Source organism: Oculina patagonica, chromosome 2 (genome assembly GCF_052425735.1).
Source record: "Oculina patagonica isolate OP01 chromosome 2, crgOcupat, whole genome shotgun sequence".
NCBI lineage: Eukaryota > Metazoa > Cnidaria > Anthozoa > Scleractinia > Oculinidae > Oculina > Oculina patagonica.
In genome coordinates, this window is record NC_135759.1 from 12,580,953 (window position 1) to 12,595,890 (window position 14,938).

Genomic DNA, 14,938 nt, shown 5'->3' on the forward strand with positions numbered 1-14,938 from the left:
AGAAAACTAGAGAAAATAAAAGACAGTCTGACAAAAACGACTTGGACCAGCGACGAACTGTACGGCACTCCAGAAATTGCCTGAGAACGCACGGGAAATAGGACGCGGAGAGAAAGAATAAAGGAAAAAATGAAGAGGTACCGGGAAAAGAAGCGTGACACGGCATTACAACAGTACGTGAAGTGATGGGAAGTGCGGCACAAGAGGAGGAAGAAGGCGAGGAAACTTCTCCCACAGGCACAAGTTGAGCGAGAAGCTGGGTATATGGAGAGTGCCAGATCCCAGTGATGATCTGCTGATGATTACTCAATAGATGAGTTCAACGGGGGTTTTTTTTTTTTTTGGGTTGAAGAAGTTTATATATATATATATATAATGGTCAAAAGTAGGAAGATTTCAATTCATCGTTTTATTGCGACAACGCTGTTTCGTGTGATCAAAGTATGACCACACTCCACACTCAGGAGTGTGGTCATACTTTGATCACACGAAACAGCGTTGTCGCAATAAAACGATGAATTGAAATCTTCCTACTTTTGACCATTATTATCACTGCTCCTCTCAGAGTTGAGCGCTCTACAAATTTATTCTATTCAAGTTCAAGAAGTTTATATATATATATATATATATATATATATATATATATAAATATATATATATATATATATATATATATATATATATATATATATATATATATATATATATATATATATATTTTTAAACATTTGTAAAGAGCCTAGAGCAGGCCTGGATAGGCGCTATAAAAATATATTTTTTTATTATTATTATTATTATTATTATTATTATTATTATTATTATTATTATTATTATATGTGGGTTGAGTTTGTTGTTTGTTCGCACCTTGCTCCGAGGGTTTTTCACCGGGTTGTCTGGTTTTTCATCACCTCTGAAAACCATTATTTCTAAATTCCAATTCGACCTGGATAGATGGTCGGCATGAAAACCAGCTAGCACTGATGTGGTATCCTCTCTAAATATAGCCATTTATTTATTTAAACCAAATGGGCATCTATGGGGCTCTGTCTACGATTTTTTTCACTCTTGCTATCTTTGCACTCAGGTTTTTCAAATGCACTCATACTTGTTATTATAAGTTAGTGGTTTCTTCCTGAAGCCAGTGCATTTTTCTTTAGATGCTTCATGACTGCCCGCTATCTTGCTTGGCAGGAGCATGTAAGTTTTTCTCATTTATCCTTTACGTGAGGCATGGCTTGTATTGTGTGTATTGTGTTTGTTACTTTGTTGTTCGTCACTCCTTTTTCTGTCACTTGCACTTAGTCATTAATATGCTGTGTTAATGTTGTAATGGAACTTTTTTTTACCATATTAGGCTTTGTCTGTTCTGCGCAGTATTCTTAATAGTTTTTTTGCCTAGGGTGGTTGTTTTGAAAATAAAAATTATTTAGGAAGCCAATCTTCGATTTTTGCCAAACTACGCCATAATGATAAGATATATTACCAAGGTTTGATTTTTACTGGTTTCTTAGTAACAGTGGTACCATAGCAATGATTGTCGTTTTGTTTTTAAACAAACCTGATTTTCTCAAAATCTAGTATAGCAGATTGACTGAGTTAAAAAAAAGTTCTCACTTAGTGCTTTCACGAGAAATGTACATTTCTCGTGACAGCACCCCAGATGGTCCCCAAATCTCAATTATCATCAAGGATGATTCACCTGTCAATCAACTGGCTTAATATATGCCATCTCTTGTCGCCGTTGCTCCGACATCTACATTGGCAAAACAGGCTGGACACAAACAGAACGCTTCGGTGAGCATCTCCGCAGCAATTGAGAACCTGCCGGGATTTCCTGTCACAGAGCATTTCAGGTACACCACCCGACAATTACACCATCGCATCAACGAGCACAAATACTCAGCAATCGGGAAGCACCTGGAGGAACATGGCCTATCATGGCCTATTTTATGGGAATGTTTTATAGTCAAATTGATACTGGTAATTGTTTTACAAAATAAAAGGACCTGTGCGAACGGCTATGATTATGAAATATTTAATTTTGAATAACTGCGCTCAAATACCTCGAAACAATATTAAAGCGCTTATTTCATATTTAACAGGATATTTCTGAAATGCTCTTACAGAATTTTTTTAGAAGTAGTCAGTAACTAGATTAAGGGGGGTCCTTCTTAACTACAGATCTAGAGCAGTTGCTAAGGAATTGCTCAAGATGGTTTTTGGTGGCAAGCTATTTTGAAGCATTCGGCAATGCGTAACGGTGAATTTGTGGTGGGGAGGAAAACTGAATTGAAAAAATTGATATTGCACGCGCTTCCCTAGTGCCAGTCCCAAACCGCGCGCTAGAATTTGAAATCCTTAAAACTTTTGAGAGAAAAGTAAAGTTTCGATTTTTTAATTATTTTTTCAAAAAAAGCTCTTAGTCGTCGTGATGTTCCGTGTAATCAATCCCGGGAATCAGTGGGTCAGTGAAATATGTTTGTTTGTCACACCAATCAGATTTCAGGTACTATCAGAACCAATCAAATTGAAGTTTATAAAGGGGAAGCAATCTGACACAGCTGTAGTGAGCGATTCCGTTCAAAGGTTTTAGATTTGTAGGAGACGGAATTGGTGAGTTGGGAATTAACCCTGGATTAAAAACGTGTTTTTCGTAACGCTCGCCTCCCGGGGCTCGCCTGCTTACAACGCACACACCGTCAGCAAAAGGCCCAACACAAAATTGTTATTCGTCTTATTCGAGCGTTCGTTTTGAAGAGGCTAGCTTTCCTGACCGTGGTAAAAATTACATAAAGCATTTGCGCACAGCAGATTGTTAATACTGTGGGTATATTTACAACGAGTCGAAGACATGGAAACTGGAAAGGAATCGTCTTTAGATTCCTTAATATTACTGACTCCGCCGGCGCCAACTCCAAACTCCAAACCGTCCGAGAAAGACGGAGAACGACGAGTTTTAAGAATAAAATTGGTAGAAACCGAACTAAAAACTTCTGCTCCGCCTAATCAAAGTATTATCCCATTGCAAGTGAATATTGTCAATGATTATTTCAGACGCAAGTCTGGTCACTAGGGCTACTGAAATTCAGGCAAGAGTTTCCGTAAATAAAACCGGTTCTTAAATTTGTGTTGTAAAAATTCTGTAGTCGGCAAACGAAACATTGGACGTGAAAAACATTGGAGCCGTGAAGCCTTCCGTAAATAAACAAATGGCAACTAGACACGATGGCGCGACACAAGGTTGCATTGGAAGTAAACGTGTTTTATTTCTTGTGAATTTGCCATAAAGTTCTTAAAACCTTAATTCTTCTTGAATGAAACTTGTCTTCATTAATAACACAGATAACGGCATCAATTGTTATTACAGCTTTAGAGAAGTTATACAACTGGCCAAAATTTTCATATGTCAAAAGTAATTTGAAACCTTTCGAATAACTCCAGCGTAAACCTAAATTTAACACATCGCTGCACACAAGTATAAGATTGAGATTCTTTCTTTCAGCTAAATGACAAATTGAACCTTAAGATTTAACACTTGCATTCTAAATCATGGCACAAACGATCGTTATGCGTTTTCCTAGGCAACAAGTCTAGGAAAAAAAAATAGAAAATAAGCCGACAAATCTCAACAGTATGTTCAAAACGCCTTACATCAACGAAAAAGTATTGGAACTATACCGAACTTTGTGGTTCAAAAGTCATCTGCTTTTGTTTCCTCTCGATTTTTCTCGCAAATTCGCAAATTCTGCCTGAACCACCAGTTTGTTTTAGTTACAATCATTTTGAAGTGAGTGGGAAATTGGCGTTTGCGCACGGTGGATCCAGTGTAAGACCTTGAAACAAAGTTGTTACAAATGCGATGAAGCTAATGCCTTTGACTCAAATGTAAAGTTAACGTTCTAAGGACTAGCTCAAAACTTTCGACGAAATGTTTTAACTCATTTACTCCTGAATGTCTCACACGCTTTTGTATATCTTTCAAGTGTAGGAAAAACAATGTAAATTGGCTCCCCAAAAATACCTTAATTTTTTTTGACTAGAGTGAATAAATAAAATATTTCCGAAGAAAAATGATTCAGTGCCTTGACATATTCGGGCAATGCCACGAAATTAATTAAAAAACTATCGTTTCCCTTAAGCAAGTAGGCAAATTTTGTACACAATTATTTCAATGAACGTTTTGTTGTCCGTTTTATATGCATCTTAATTCGGCTTTAAACGCATGTCATTTTTTTTTCGGGCAGTAAGGTCTCCGCCCCCCAAGGTCTAAAGGTGCCCGTACGCCTATGACTTCAAACGTGCTTCATGTTTGTCAGTAAGAACGCCTGATTGCAAGTAATGTTTGTCCCTTTTTTTCTGCGGGACCGCGCTAATTCCAACTCGGTTATTTGAGCTTCTTGCTCAATTCACCAATTCAGAAGTAGCGTTTGTGTTTATACCTTTCATATATACCTTTTCATTCAAACATTAAATGAACCGGTATAGGTATTAACTTTGCTGTTAAAAGCAACTACGATCGATAGCAAAAACTGAATAAGAGCGTGCCATTCCGTGACAATTTGATAACTCAATTAGTTGTTGTTTGTTGAATAAAATTTACGTTGTAAATGAACCAAAATCTTTGTTAAACAGTTCTGACACGAAACAAATACTGCAGGTGTACTGCGCTCTAAAGAACTTTCCCGGAGAGAGTGGTTTCTGATTTGCTTCGTTTATTACTTTTCGTTCAATGACTATTGAGCGTGTTAAATGGAGACATGGCTTTTTCGAGAAAAACAAAGTTATCATGTTACAAAAGTGAGAAAAACAATAGTATCATGTTACAGTGTTTGGCCAAAAGCCAAAAGTATATATAATTAAATTAGTTCTAACTTGTTTTTCAATTAAATGATAAAAATTTACGTATTGAATAAAATAGTTCTGATGTATCAAAGTGCACGTAAAAGATATTTTGTTTACAAGCAAATTTTGTGCAAAAAAGTGACTCCGTGGGCCGCTATACACAAATAGCTCAAGCCATGACATAAACCATCCCAACAGGACAATCACCCAGTCTCACCCCCAAGCCACCCCATAAATTAAAAAATAAATCCTGCACGCTTAGCGTGCCTATGTTTTTCAAAGAATTAGAGATAACATAATCTTTCTTCATAATCCTTCTAATGGAATTACCATTTACATGTAAGAAAGGAACGCTACTGAATAAAGTCCAAAAATACGAGTCTTTATTACGCCATAACTTTAGTAATAATGCGAATTTCCTAAAAACCATACGAAGCTTTAAGCACATGGACGTTCTTTTTCTGTTGACACTGATTTTAATTCTTATGTCTAAACGCCCTTTCAGTTTTAGGTTTTTTTTTTCTATTCTGGTCACGTGACTTGTCAAATATGGCCGTGTTTTGAAACTTTTGAAGGACTCTTCAATAGAACTAAGTTGTGCAAAAATCTCATCCATAGGAGGTTCGGTTTCCAAAATGTGACGGTCAGAAATCTTTCTTAGCAACAAATTGGTAGTTAAGAAGGACCCCCCTTAATGGTTGTGCTTTATATTGCGATCACAATTTTAGAGCAGAAAACTATTGCGAGCATAGAAAAATAACACAGACTTGTCGCTAAGTTTCGGCCGTCATTTTTCTTCTGAGGAGGAGGATTTTGCTTATCTTGTTCCGACCTTGTCTATTCCCTCCCTGGTGCATGTGCAATAAATATTCATTCAAATTCCTGCGCTCATCGATCAGCCAGCTATGTTTTGTAATGAATGATTTAAATTGAGAGTTCGGAACTCAATGCATTTATTCAGTTCATCTTAGAAAGATTCTCTAACAATTTGCTACGTTCCGAGGCCTTGCGACTTTGCGTAGCATCTTTTATTTTAAACACTGACAGCCACGGTTGTCGATGTGTACCTGTGTACGTCGAAGTTCTAATTTTTTCCCATTGTTTTTACGACTAGCCGTATGACCAGGTGCAGGAATTCAAATTCAAATTACTATTCATTGCACTGGCTTCCTAGATAATTTTCATTTTCAAAACAGCCACCCTAGGGCTAAAAAAACACATCGTGCCTCCTTAAGAAAGCTAGTGAACATCTTGGAGTTAATAACCTCGAAATGCATGTCTCAGTGGATTCGAGTCCCCGGTTCATGGATTTGCACAACCGGTAGCCTGCGTAGCAGGCGCCCAAAGGGGAGGGAGGGGGAGTTGGGAAGAGGGAGAGAAAGAGGGAAAAAACGGAGGGGGAATTGGGAAGAGGGAGAGAAAGAGGGAAAAAACGGAGGGGGAATTGGGAAGAGGGAGAGAAAGAGGGAAAAAACTGAGCGGGAAGTCTCCTTCTTTTCCCCTCTCCCTTTCCCCTCCCCTTATTACGCCTGCCACGCAGGCTACACAACCGGGGAAAACGTGCGTGTTTAAGTGTATTTTTACTAACAGTAGCTTTTGTTTAATGTTGATACCATACTGCAAAAATCACAGGCGGCCCAGACGTTGTATTCAATCAACGTGAAATATTGATGTTAGCGATTTATGCGTTACGTTTAAAGCCGTTTGAGACAATGCATGAGAATGCTCGTGGAAAGACCTTATGTTTGCCTTGCATTATTTTGACATATTTGTGTTCCTACAGTGTGTTTAAAGCCATTTAATTCGCCTAAATGGCTTTAAACCCATCTAGGAACACAGAGAAGTCAAAATAATTAAATTCTAAGAATCAGAGGAACATAGAAAAAATACATAGCTACATTACTGAACATTGTGAAAACAAAATAAACAAGACGCATATCTGCGTGAACTTGAGCTTCTTTCCTGGCATATCCAGCTGTAAACGCCAGGAAGTCGACATGTTGAAATCTCAGTTGTCTTTTATCGATTGTTTCACAGCTATCGCATAGCACAAGCAAGTATATTGTGAGCATTGTATATTCCTGGTCTAAATTTTACCCTCTGTCCGTTTTTTACACCTGGTCTAGATCTGTAGTCTGCGTTTTACACCGACCGATTAAAGGTCTAATTATATAGCTGTCAGTAAATCCTATATTGTCAGCGCAGCTATTTTTCCTTAATTTCTGAGAACTGTCCAATTTGGGATTAAATTTGGATAGTTTCAATTAGGACTTTCAGGTAAAATGCACAAACTGTCCAATTTAAGAAAAATTGGACAGTTTTGTCTCAGCCAATCAAATCGAAGAAAAAACAACATGTGATAGATATTAGCCAATTAGCACAAAGCATAGCGTCAGCCCTGTAAACTTGTCGCATTGTTAGTCGGCAATGGCGGAATTCAGAGGCGAGTTTGCTACGTTTTTCCATTCTTTTTGAGCTTTTCAGCAATAGTAACAACAAAGAGAAATTTTCTACGTTGTCAGAAGAGGAGCTAGCTACATTAAGAAGCAAAAAACAAGAGTTAAACACCTCAAATAGTACAAAACGTGGGTGAACGTAAGTGCAGCGAAGCGAAGCAAGAAATCTTTCAGATATTCATATCCATGAGCTAGATGCAATTCTTTGTCGTTTTTTGCTGAAATTTGAAAAGAAAAGACGGCGATGAAGTACGAACGAGATAGTGGAAAGGAGTTTGTCAGATTCAAGAAGTTGTTACGCTCTTCGGACACTTGCTTACGACTTTCATTGATTGATGCAGTGTTTTCACTCACTTTGTAGCAAGCTTCGCAAACTCAGGTGAATAAAATTGCACTGTTTTGTTTGTAAGTTTGATTTGTGGAGACAATGCTTTGAGTGAGTTGCATGTGCTGTATAAGCCTACCATTGTTGATTGCTTTTCCCGTTCTGGACATAAGTTTATTGTTTATGCTGGATTGACTGACTACATTACAAGCTATATAATTAATATGTAACCGGACTACTAGCCTGCGTTGCAGACGAACAAAACCCCGGCTAATCCGTCTGCGAATTAGAGCACAAAAGCTTGTTCCGGCCCCCGCGTGTTACCAGGGATTTCTATAATAACCTCTGATTGGCTCTTGAAAAGGGCTGTTCTTTCGTGCGCCGTTATTGGTCGGTTGATCTTGTCAAACCATAGTTACGCGTTCGATGAATACCAGATATCAGTTATACTGAGGCGCTCTTGTCGTATAATTTGTATATTTGCCGCTCTGTGGAATGGATCATCCAATTTATTTCGCTTTTCACTTGTTTAGAAAGGGCACTTTATGCTGTAGGCTGTATTATTTGGAGGCGTTTTAAATTGCGTAGAGCCATAAGACTGTCGCTTTAATAGCAAATGTGTAGAGGTCATAGTCTGCACGGCTTTTCGTTTGTATATTTTGACTGTTTTGACACCTCTGTGTTAAATTTGTCATATGTATAGTAATTACTATTGCGGTTAGTCTTTGAACATCCTGGAACATTCATGTTTGCAAGATATTTTTTGAGCTCTCGAAATATTTGCTCTGGTCCTAAATTTTCCGTGAAGATGTCGACTACTTGCATTCTGCATTTGTAACGCCGGGTTCGGCTGTTTATTGTGTTGCAAGGTCATGTTGCTTCTCATCACGGATGACGGATGGTTCGTTGTGTGACATTCTTTCACCACAAGACAATGACCTTCTTGCTTTTCAGTTGTGTTTGCTTCTTGTCGGCACCTTAGAATTTAAATAAATGTGTTTAGTGACATTTCAAGCAGTTATTTCGTTCTGTTTGGTTGTTTTTCAGTTGATTTTTTGTTGGTTGTTGTTCAAAGACGCGCATTTTTTTAAATAAAATAGCTAAAGCTTAAAAATAGCTAAAGCAATTTCAAGTTTTGTTCCCTGTCGTTTTAGATATAATGTGTGACATATGTAGTATGCACGCTAAGATGTAAACAAATCAGGCGTCTTTATTGTTCTTTCTCATCAGTATTGAGGTAGTATGCACGCTAATATGCAAACAAATCAGGAGTTTCTATTAATTGTTCTTTCCCATTAGCATTTAGGTAGTATGAACGCTGATATGAAAGCAATTCAGGAGTCTCTATTGTTTTTTCTCATTAGCATTTAACGATTCTCATTAGCATGTAAGAAGCGAAGTTTGCGAGATCGCTTTATTATCTCGAACTTTGACAACCAGTGCAGCCTGCCGAATTGGTCTGCGGTCGTCTCCAAAAACACGTCACAAACTCGTTCCATTCCTTCCATTTCAGTGCGCAGTCATTAAAAACGTTTTAGTGAAGGCTTCGGAAATCTTCGTATGTTTTGCTGAAATTCGCGCTTTGAGGCTCGGAAAGCAAAATTTGTTTTTATTTCACTCAGGCCATCCCAATAAAATGTTTCGTTTAAAAATAATGGTGGGTCGGTCGGTCGGGCACAAAAAATAAATAAAAAAGAATGAACACTTAAAAAACACTTATTAAGTGCGACTTTCTCCAAAAATCAACTAATATCGCCTTTCCCGGCACAAATTGGAAAAATCGATTTCGCTCATATTTTGCCCATAGATAGGTCCTAGTGAGAAACCAAACGGACTGCAGTTAGTTTTTCCTAATACAGCTTCCTTTCGAAGAAATATGCAAAAAAAGATTTTGCCCCAATTGGGCTCAAAATCCACTTCCGGTTTGACTGATTTTATTGAAAGTTTGATCGCCCCGCGCGTTATATACTGCAGCTGTTTATTGATATTTCAATAATATTTATAATGTAATTTGGTCTTTATTGTATGACTGAGCGAAAAATAAAACAAATCGAATCGAAATTAATTTTTAGCCTGAAACGGGGATAAATCCAAAGGCAAAATTGGCAAATGAGTAGCGAGCGAAATTATGCAGTAAAACTCTGCCATATTTTTCTATGTGCGATAACTTAAAATATCGTAAAAACATTTTTTATGGGTTAACTAGACACTTATCTAATAGGATATCCAAACAAATCTCTGGGGAAAAGGTTTTTAGTGGCCAGCTTTGGCCTTTGTTTATCACTAATTTTGCCGTAAATCAGCTCAAATGTAAAGAATTACGTGACACTGCTTGTCACAATACCCGTAAACAGTTTCACAATTTCTGTATTTTAAATAATCTAATCATTTAAAATACACGAAAAGGAGTAGGCGTCACATTCCGATTGTAAATGGGTACTGAAAGTGAAACCTTTACTTGCTATATTACCCTATAATGAATATATGTTTAACCTATCATTGAGGTGTTGCTTTTCCTGCGAGCTGGCTGTGCTGTTCACTACTCTTCAGCTCAAATTAAAAACAAGGCGAATGTACTATGTTTTGTCTGCTTTTAAACACTTGAAAGTGTATCTACCTTTAACAAGACAATTCAGAAGAATTCAAACGGGCTCAGTTATAAGATCTTTATTTTTCATGCACCCATCATGACGGAGAGTGTCACTGGGCGTTCTGCTATACGGGAAATAATTGTCGTTTCTTTTATTATTCATAAGATAATGCTCAAAACAACGAATTGGCATACTAGGTTCACATTGAAAAATGCCCCTACTTTCACAACGTTCGTTTATTCATGATCATTGTAGGGTATTAGTTTTTTGATCTAGTGTTATTTTTGTTCTAGTACAGTTCGCTGAAAGCTAGTATTTTCAAATATATTTACGTTAAATCGGTAGACATGTAATTCGGTCTACTGGTGAATCCAGCGCAGACGACCAGTTCTTCATCTTTTGTTACAAAACTGACTATTTTGTTCTAAAATCAGTGCCAACTAGACTCCACCTCCCACTCCATTTAAAGAAACGAAAGGCGAATGCGCACCTCCACTCCTGCTGTCAGGCCACTGATGGCGGTTTCAGTGGCATAAGCCGATAAGGCAATTGTTTTCAATGTAAAGCTTGCCAAGAAATCTTATCCTCTTTATGGAGAGCTATAGTTTTGTTTGTGCCACTAAAAATGGGCAAAACGAGGTGAGATTATTGCATCAACTGACTGCGGTAAATCGAAGGCCGGAAGGGAGGTTGAGAAGGTTGGGGGGGGGGGGGGGAGGAGGGGTGCTTGCCGGGTGGGATTTTAAAATTTTTCAACAACGTACATGTATGTAGTAAATAATAAAGATGGTAATTTTTTTTTAAGCTCAGTAATAAATAATGAAGATGAAGTGTTCAAGATGACTCGAGCATGGGACAAAGAAAAATTCTGAGTCCCCGACGGGAATCGAACCATGGCCTCCCAGATACCGGTTGGGCACTCTAACCAACTGAGCTACGAGAGACTCGTTGTGAGCTGGGCCTTTTTTTTACTAGGTTGATAAGTGACACGCGTCCTGCATACTGCTAGGATCAGTATGGGATCAGTATAGGATTAGTACTAGTCATGTTGAACACTTCATCTTCATTATTTATTACCGAGCTTAAAAATTTACCATCTTTATTATTTACTTCAAACTTGATGAATTCGACATTGCTGATCCTAGCAGTATGCAGGACGCGTGTCACTTATCAACCTAGTAAAATTTCCCAGCTCACAACGAGGCAACGAATTCTCAGAATTTTGTTAAAGGATCCCTGTGCTGTGCCCAAGGGAGATACTCGGGATTTCAAGTGACAGAAATGATGGAAGGGTTTTTTGGGGGTTGAAATTTTTAATTCTGGGAATTGTTTGTCTAGGAAAATTTTTTAAAAGTGTATTATGGGTGTTCTGAATAAAGAAGGGATTTTTGAGGGAATAAAAATCAATCTAAACATTCGTGGTGGTGCATTGGTTGTATAGTTTCGCGAATAAAGTACAAACGAATGTTTTTTGCTGATGATTAATCTTGAACGATGGTGTTCCAGTCCTTTGCTTTGCATGTAAACTCGAGCGTTCCCCCTGAGTTTCCATTTTTTTCTTTGTGTTACCATCATTGTCCCTTTCTGGAAATCTAATGGACAGAAGTTCGGCATGGGATATTTTCAGGGTAAATGTTTTTGTCCAGGTATTTTTTAGAGTGTTTTTGGAAGCCCTCGGGGTTTTTGGGGGTTCCATTATCCACGTTACTTGAAATGCCAAGTACCCTCCCCCCACCCACTCGAGGTGTCCAAAATAAAGCAGCGTTGCACTTGCTAAGACCATAATGGAATTACTTTTAGAAAAGGCCTTTTTTTGCATTTTTTTCTTATCCTGAATTTCAATTCTTTCATTTGACTCACAACTACTTCCTCCTCGTTATTTACGACGACAAGTGGAGGCAGGTTCTCTGCTGCTAATTTTGACAGCTTCTCTTCTTCGGAAATTGAACACAAAAATTTCTCTGCGTGATCTGCACTGGCTGCACATACCTTATGGAAACAGAAGGAAAACTGCCAGACGTATTTTTATGTCGAAATGCCTGCATTCAGACAAGAAGCGAGTGAGATGTCAATATCTACCTGATCCTACGGGAATCAAATGTCCCGTTCTTTTCATGATTAACTTGGAGAAGATTTTGTTTACCCCTTAAGCTTCCTTTGGCATTCGGACATTTTCCTCTGACGATTTTATGCTTTGGTATCTCCTGAGGGAACCTACATCTTTATATTCCTCTTGTCCAGCCGAGACCATGGGTTTAGCAGTCATTACGTCGACACTTTGAGAAGTGTAAAAAATCGTAGCTCGAGCAAGAATCAACTTTACTTCACTCTCCATATCATGAAACTCCCAGAGTGACTTGTGCTGTGCTATATTTTCAGTGCATGATAATAGCGAGACTTTCTCCGTAGGCCGATTTCTGTCGCTGCGATCAAAGGAGTACTGACTTTAAAAGAACAACAAGCATTCATCTTGTTTTATCCGCAAAAGCGAAGAGTCGTGTTTACCGATCGCAGTGTGGAATTGGATAAGGACTTGTCATCAAAATAAAAATAATTTAATTATAAAATTTGCAGGTCGCAAAGACACTGGATTCAGGACTGATGCAAATATTGCGTTAAAATCTGGCGCTAATCATATTCGAAGCTTCAGGTCCTTGAAACGTACTATTCGGGCACAAAATACATAGAACTTTGCATATAACTTAGAAAGGCAATGCTATGTTTTATCTGTCTTATACCATAAAATTGTTTAAAATTCTCAGTATTACCTTCAATGTTGATATATATTGGCCGTATACAATTCTCCCCATTTTTTATGCTTTATAGTTTTCTCCTTATAAGGACATGAATTGGAAAAATATCGGCAATTTAAGACAAAAAGGAAACAACAACACATCAACAAACAACAACGACAACATCATCGCACTCGACAAATACTTACAATTTAATTGTTGCGCTGTTTCCTTCAGATCACGGAAAGAAATAAACCAAACAATATTGACTCGTTATTACGTAAAATAATTGAACTGAGAATGCTTTCCTTTATACGACCAGTTTTGTGGATGATCGAATGATCAATAATAATAATAATAATAATAATAATAATAATAATAATAATAATAATGGTTTATTTGCATTCCAACAATATTGGCTCATCTATGCAAACTGAATTAAAAACTAAGATATAAGACTAAAATATAAATAAAACTATGATAAAAAGTTATGATATAATGTATAATAATTTACTAACAATGTTAAAAAATCTAAACGTTGAGCCGTAGTAAAAATACAATGTGTTAAGATAATATGAAAAGAAAATGGAAAGATAAAAGAAATTATAATAAGTTGTCTGCGGCTTTCTTCTTAAAATAAGCTTTAGAGAGGCGGTAAAACTCGTTCTGTTCGCTGGACTCTCTAATCATTTTTGGGAGACAATTGAAAGCATTCGATGCGCTATGCTTAAAAGTTCCTTGTACATAGTTTGTGTTCAACAGCTTTAAACAACTATTAACACAGAACTAAACCATCTAGCATGTTGTGATCAAGAGCGTGTAGAGATCACGCAAAGGTTCCAGAAATGGCGAAGGGAAAAAAGCTAATATTGCCTTTACCTTTTTAAATAGTTCACCAAATGACTTGTTTCTTTGCATAGGTTGTTTGACGGAATTCTCACAAGAGCGTCAAACATGCATTGAAAACGATAATTTCATTCGCTGTTTACCACCAGCTGTGTCACGCAATTTTTTTTTTTTTTTTTTTTTTTATTGAAAGAAAACAAACATCTACAATACTCACATTAACTACTTACTTACAACAGTTTGATTACATAGTTACATTAATTGTTAATAAATATTATTGATTAATAAAGAAAAAAATAAGCTACTGACATACATTAATGTACAAAATTCAGAGACAGCTATACACAGAGTAACCACAGCTTTGAAAAAGATGGGTCTAATATCGAGTTCCTTATATGGGTTTACAATATTGAAAGTTATGAGTTCAGATCAATATGCTGATATGTAAGCTTGCGTTAAGCAGTTGTCAAGGCAATCAAAGGTTTCCATTTATTTATAAAATCCTTACTGGAGAGTGTTTGTTTCTCCAAACGTGCATGGTGGTATATAATCTTAATAACGGCTGAAAGCTGTGGCAACGTCTGCTGCAATTTACAAGTGTATAAATAATATCGTGCAATTAAGGAACATAAGTCAAGCAAAATGGAGCAGGACTCTGTGTTAAATCCTAGTGCAAGAAGTTGATTGATCTCTTCATTTTTGTTTAGTAATCCGCGAGAAATAAACCAGGCATTCAAAGCTCGCCAGATATTCTGTGATATAGGGCAGCTCCAAAAAAGATGGTAAAGCGTTTCTTTATCTGACTTGCAAAAGCTGCAGAGGTCATCCTCCGTTATCCTAATCTATTTTAAGAAAGCGTTTGTTGCTATTCTTCGGTGATTGAATTTAAATTGGAAGTTTCTAAGTTTTGAGCTTTTGGTACAAGAGAAAGGCTTGATATAAATCTTTTGCCAAGTACTTGAGTCTATTTCTCTTAAACTACAGTCTTCAGTCCACTTGGCTTGACTTTTATCTGGTTTAGTTTGTACTGTAGCCACCAAGGTTTTGTAAATTGTTCTACTAACTTTATTACAAGTTGCAATTTTTTCATACCATTCGCTTTCTATGTCCTGGTCATCAATAGGCTGTTGCTGATTAATACCTTTT

General features: G+C 37.2%; 1 protein-coding gene across 2 annotated transcripts in view; it reads left to right on the plus strand.

The window, feature by feature from the left end:
- The window catches only part of LOC144639024 (rhotekin-like), a 93,589-nt gene that overhangs the window by 68,970 nt on the left and 9,681 nt on the right, over positions 1-14,938 (plus strand). The window contains exon 10 of one of the 2 annotated variants that reach the window (XM_078498297.1): positions 1,158-1,197. The exons of the other annotated variant lie outside the window; for it this stretch is intronic. Coding sequence (XP_078354423.1) covers positions 1,158-1,168 — 11 coding nt within the window. The 3' untranslated portion in view covers positions 1,169-1,197. The remainder of the gene's footprint in view (positions 1-1,157; positions 1,198-14,938) is intronic. 2 annotated transcript variants of the gene reach the window in all.